At 38.4% G+C, this 6453-nt stretch overlaps 1 protein-coding gene across 5 annotated transcripts in view; it reads left to right on the forward strand.

The window, feature by feature from the left end:
- Positions 1–3150, forward strand: part of STX17 (syntaxin 17) — a 54472-nt gene extending 51322 nt beyond the window's left edge. For all 5 annotated transcript variants that reach the window (XM_080820725.1, XM_080820727.1, XM_080820726.1 and 2 more), the window contains one exon: positions 69–3150. In XM_080820725.1, coding sequence (XP_080676851.1) covers positions 69–308 — 240 coding nt within the window. In that variant the 3' untranslated portion in view covers positions 309–3150. The remainder of the gene's footprint in view (positions 1–68) is intronic.
- Positions 3151–6453: the final 3303 nt, after the last annotated feature.

Raw genomic sequence — 6453 nt, forward strand, 5'->3', positions numbered from 1 at the left:
AAATGCACATCACCACAGGCGGATATTCTCAACTCAATTTCTAAATTGAATTTTTTTTTTTTTTACAGGCTGCAAAATACAAGCTGGCAGCTCTGCCTGTGGCAGGTGCACTCATCGGAGGAGTGGTAGGGGGTCCGATTGGCCTCCTTGCAGGCTTCAAAGTGGCAGGAATTGCAGCTGCACTTGGTGGTGGGGTGTTGGGCTTCACAGGTGGAAAATTGATACAAAGAAAGAAACAGAAAATGATGGAGAAGCTCACTTCCAGCTGTCCAGATCTTCCCAGCCAAACTGACAAAAAATGCAGTTAAAAACCAAACTTCAGCATTATTGGCGCCAACATGTCTATCCTAATGAGGACCTTTGCTGCTGTTGGACACTCAGTCAGCTTTTGGAACATGATATCAAGATACTGGCTATAGATGCTCAAATGGGATTGAATTGTGATAAGTAGATATATTTTTTGTTTGCTGGAGTTAGGGAAATGTTAGAGATCGAGGAGCCTGGGCTGAGGGTGTGTAATGTCAGGTAAAGTTTAAAGACTGCCATGGAGCAGATTTTCTGCCTAGAAATGTGAAAAATGAATTTTTAACTTTGATAAGGACTCGAGATGTGTGGACATGATGGGCTATGGAAGGCTGGTGTATTCCATAACCCTGACTTGGAGACTCTAAGACTAAGTGTATTATAAATATGCTAATTGATCTCCTATATATAGGAGGTTATTTAGACCTGTTAACAAAGAAAAGAATGGGGAGTTCAAGAGCCTTTCTTATCAAATAAGGAAATCAGGATCTAGTGAGGGGCACAGGTGAACCACATAATGGAGTCCATTTGGTGAACCCTATTATAGTTTGGTCCACCTGTATTTTCTAGTGAAGGACACTAATAGTGTAAGAAAATGGAAAGAGAGGTGCAACTTCTCTTTGAGATACCTTAATTTGTGACACTGGCTTCTTTGAACTCTTCCTTCTGTCTTTTTAAATAAAGAACACAGAATCTCAAGTGATAGGAGACTAGTAAGCCAGTCACTAAGCTTGGTCTGTCAGCCTGTCTCTTAACAACTCAAAGATCTAGTGCCCTCTGCCTTCCCTCCCTTGTAATTCTGCAAAGTTCTTTGACTTGTGGGGTGAATTCTACCCATGTGTAATGAGGACTTTTCTCCTAATCTCCTTTCTTGTATTGTCTCCCATATCCATTCATCCTTTCCTATAACCTCTAGGTAAAAGAGAGAAAGAAAGGAAATCTCCAAATATTTCCAACATTGTTAGAGTTTGAGGTAAAAAAAATAAGCAGGTGGCAGGGGGTACCAGATCATTTCTTGGGGCATCTTACAATTTTAAGAGACTGATGTACCGGCCATGCGGGGAATCTCTGACCCTAAGTCTTTTCAGCTGGCCTTTTGGGGCGCTAAGAACTAGCTTTCTACCTCACTTCTGTTAATTACCATCCTTTTCCCTAGGCTTTGCTGTCTCCTGTGCTTTACTTTTCCCAGCTGTTATCTCTTCCCAGGAGTGGCGTTCTTACTCACCTTTCCTCATATTCAGGATGATAGACAAAGCCTGGTGCCAAGAGTGATCCTGATGAAGGATTTGTGGTGCTAATCCCAACACTTGACATTGACAGCAAACATGGCTCAGCCCAACCCAGTGTCTGTCTCAAATAACAAAAAGGTTTTAATTTTGTGAAAAAAGAATTGAAAATCACAGGTAGCCTCATCCTGTACCCCCAGTTCCTTTGAAATAGGAAGGAGCCACCTTTTGCCTTAATCTTTACTGTTTTCTGAGAGTAGAGGAATGGGCACCTGTACCACAAAATGCGTGAGCTCAGGAGCCAGATTCCTCAGGTGGTTGGATGCTTATCATTTCTCTCTTGTTGAGTTACTCTTAATAATTTTTTATTGTTCACTTGCTACTTTTATTTCTTTGTCTAATATAGCCAGACTTTTCTTTCTTACACTTTTTTTTTTTTTACTTTTACCAATGAATTCTAATGAGAAAGCATCATTTCTTACTGGCATTAAATAACTGGAAAATATCAAGTATTGCTATCTGCGAATTATATCTTCAGTATAATGCCAAGAAGGAAGTGCCTTGAATAAGTGTCCAGTTCTGATACGGTATTTGATACTGGATACCTGTAAGGTTAGGATAATTACTTTGGAACTCCACCTTTTAAAATATTTTCTGATCTTTGCTGTCCCTTTAACACAGGGTATTCAAACCAGAATGAGGATCAGACTCATCCAGGGTGCTTTTTTAAAACAAGATTGCTAAACTTCAGTCCCATAGGGTAACTCTAACAATGGCCAGTCTGGCCTGGTCAGCTAAAATAAAGAATTTAAGATACAGTTCCATCAAGAATCAGCTGTAATTATTGAATTCTGTAATTTCTGAGTATTCTTCACTTCAACATGGCCCAGTCTTCCTTGCTCCATATTATTCCCACTCTGCCAACCCACAATTGGCTATGCTTTTTAGCCCACCATCTTTTTTTTTAAAAAAAGGTTGATTTATTTGTTTTAGAGACGGCGTGAGAGGGAGGGGCAGAGTCAGAGGGAGAGAGTCTTAAGCAGACTCCAGACTGAGCGCATGGAACTTGATGTGGGGCTTGATCTCAACAACCCTGAGATCATGACCCAAGCTAAAACCAAGAGTTGGGTTCCTTAACTGACTGTGCCACCCAGGTGCCCCTGCCTTTAGCCCACCATCTTGATGGTCCTAGGGACTTATTATTCCTGTCAGGCTAGATTTACACTGGGAACTGGAGAAGAGAAGAGGCCTGTAATTGAAGTTTATATTTTGTTTGAGGATCTCTCATTTTTCATCAGCCAGTTTGGGGCACCACTGTATGTGCTCAAATAGGCCTTTGATTTTTAATACTCATCAGGATTGGAATATTACCCTACCAGTCTTCATGCTCAGGAAAATTTTAGTTGTTTTAAAAAGTCTTATAATTTAAAACCATTTAGAAATTCTGTCTAATTTCCCTGTAATAGAATCTAAAAGCTAACTTTTGGTAGAAATTTCTAGAAGTGTTTAATCAACTGTAATAAACTATCAAGTGTTTAGAGGTATGAGTTAATTAATATGACACAGAAACCAATCTTAAACTGAATTTAATGCCCTAGGGTATCAGATTAAATTCATCTTCTCCGTGATTCATGTTTTATTTTTACTACATTCAAGTTAGAAGGTAAGGGTTACTTTGATTAAGTTCTTAAAATTTACAGAGGTACAAACTTCCAGTTATAAAACTAAATCACAGGGGGGAAAATGCGGAATGAGAGGGGTGGTGTACAGTGGTCCATTTGAATAAAGGCATTGCTCCTGAAGACCTTTTTTGTTTTTCTAAAGACTTTGTGATATAATAATCTGAGAATTTTTCTGTAGAGCACACTTTCAAACTTTGTGGTTGTAACCCACAGTAAAAAATGCATTTATATCAAAACTCAGTTTACTTATAATGGAGAATACCATTACGTATAGTGTACTCTGATATTTTTGCAACCTACCAAATTGATTTCATAATCTGCCAATCGGTTGTGACCCTTTGTTTGAAAAGAAGAAAACACCCTATGGAGAAACTGATATTTATTGAATATCTTCTGTTTTCCAGGCACTTCACTAGGCATTTTACAGGTAAGGAAACTGAGTCTCAGAGAAGTTAAATGACTTACAGAGGGTTATTCAGTTGTGAAATGTTGAAGCCAGGGGGATGTTAACTGGGTCTCTTGAACTCCAAAAATTTCTGTTACTCCCCGACTATGCTACTTCTGTACATAAAATTGAGGTGGCCATTCATCCTGCTTCACCCAAACACCAGTATATTCTGTAAGGCAGGCTTGCTGTGAAATTACATGTGCATTTGCAGTTTTTTGTTTTTAATCTTTTCAGGAAGTGTCCTGCAGCCTCAATGTTTTTAATAGTGGCTGATGCAGAAGTACCTAGTGCTGAATTTGGTCCTTATACTGTAAAATTAAAAAATGCTTAAAAAAAAAACCCCAAAAGCAAAAAACAAAACAAAAAAATGCTTCTAACCCACCTACACATCCTACAAATTTCCTTGTATTCCATGGGTTATAGCCATCTCTTCAGCAATGCTTTTTGTATTAAAAATGAAATGTTTTTTTCTTAAATCTGTCATAACTCATAGAATCAAATGATTGCTATCTCTTAAAATGGTACTCTTGGGAAGCCACGTCCTTACTCTAGTGACACTAGTATTACTTAGAACATTTTTGAAACTTTTCTTTTGGAATTGCCTCCAAAGACATTTTGCGAAGTAAATAGAAGAGTCATCTCAGTGTGTATTAGTCATGGATTACTCCCCCTTGTCCTTATGACCTCTCCTCTCTTCCATTCTTAGTTTTGCTTTTCTTCTGATGGTTTTGCTCTCCTACTTCCCTGTGCTGGAGCCGATAACCTACAGGTGCCCAGACAGGGGGTGTACTGGCCAGAGCTCCTGGAGCAAGAACTTCTAGTTTGTACTGAAGCTGAATACTGTAAAGGGAGACTCCTGCAAGTCTAAAAACCTATCTCTGTGGGCTGCCTGTGCCATAAGTAGTTTGCACAGGCGTAAGGACTGAATCACAGGAAGGTGAGGAAGCCTGAAATGTAAGTATGAAATGTGCAGCATTTCTCTGCAGTGAAGAACAGAAACCACACCAAGCCATGCTTTGTATTAACTTAAAACTGAAAGATGTTTCTCAGGGTCTCCTTTGCCCTTCATTGCTGCCACATAAAATCTGGGAGAAAGAATGATGAAAAGCCTGGGGGAAAGGTTTTCATGTGAAATGGATGTGTTCTCTTAAGGTACCATGTGGCTTTTTAGCTCTTTGGTACTTAATGCATGTTAGATAATGTTTGTAAGGAATCATAGGACTAATAAAAGGTAGGAAAGCTTCCCTGGGAGCCTAAATTAATGTAAGCAGTTCAGGTTCTGTTTGTGTTTTTAACATTTTGTTTCTAACAGGTGGTTCTTGCTATTTATATTCATTAATTTGACACCATTGTACAGAGGAACTTCTTCGGTATTATAAACAATCAGTGGCAAAAGATGAATATTATTGTCCACATTGCCACTCTCAAATTATTTTTGGAGATAGATATATCTGTGCAAAATTAACAAAAGAAAGAAATTGAATAAAAAAATAAATTGAATAAAAATGATTTGCCCAAGATCAAAGCTAGTTGGCACAACAGCTAGAATTATACCAAGGTCTAAGAAAAACAAAAACCCTCAAAGTAATTCAACAGAGGTTTTGTTCTGCCATATCAAAGTTGTATGCTGAGGCTTACGGTCTTTTAGACCAGCTAAAATTCCAGATCAGGCAGTAGCTATAGTGAAAAGAAAATTGGATGGGGCATCAGGAGATCATAGTGCTAATTTGGGCTTTGTCTTTCCCATGATAAGCTTTTTTTCTCAGTGGTGGCTGCCTTCTCCTATTCCAGGCTGGGATTTGCCAGCCATAAACCTCAGTGGTTAGCAACTTGACACTCTCCATTCTTCATATGTAGCTTCTTACTGGCTCCTGTCAGTTCTACTTTGAATGTTAGTTGCATCTATTTCTAAATATGTTCATAGTCATCACTCTAATAAAAGACTGTGTTACCTTGTACCCCCTACCTCACTTTCCCCAACTTTAAGCCATTCCTCACATCAGTGCCACAAGAATGAAAACTAGGTCCCTTTGCCATTTTTCTGCTGAAATATTTCAGCAGTGGCTCCCCTGAATACTCGATAAAGTTCAAAACCCTTAGGTTAGCATTCACAACTTACTCTATTCTGGCCCTAGCTTTATCTCTTCAAACTCAACTACTCACCAACTGACAGTGCCACTGAGAATCAGACATTCCATAAAAATGATTTTAAGGTTTTTTTCCCATGGTGAAATTATGAACTGGTAATAAACTGTTTACATTTGTAAAATTCTGTAGTACTGCATTTTACACAACTAATCAGCCTAAAAGTTGTTTCTTAAGGAAAATCTTTTGTCCCCCCCAGAAGAAATTACATTTAATTTATTAACCCCTAAAACTGTCAGTTTTGTCACCTGTGCATCTGATAGCCAGAGCATGGGGATTTCTCTTCAGCAGCATAGATACTCCAGCCTTGAATGGACCATTGTCTAGCTCCTGTGAGAAACCTGACTAATAAATATTTGAGAAAAACAACCCAAGAATATACGTTATTCATACATTTCTCAAGTACTTGAGATTTCCTTGTATTATGGTTAATCATTAAAAAGTTGTTTACCTGGGTTTCATTAATTAAACCCTCTAAGATATTTTCCATTTTATTGTTAAACCCTTGATGTTAGCAAGGGTCAGCACAAGGAAAGGCCCAGTGGTGAGAACTTCTACAAATTCTGTAAAGCTTACTGAATTAATTGTGTTGTTGAGTGGTGCTTGTATAAGGAAACGTGCAATAAATTCATTCAACAAACATTGAATT

Source organism: Martes martes, assembly GCF_963455335.1.
Source record: "Martes martes genome assembly, chromosome: 12".
Lineage (NCBI taxonomy): Eukaryota > Metazoa > Chordata > Mammalia > Carnivora > Mustelidae > Martes > Martes martes.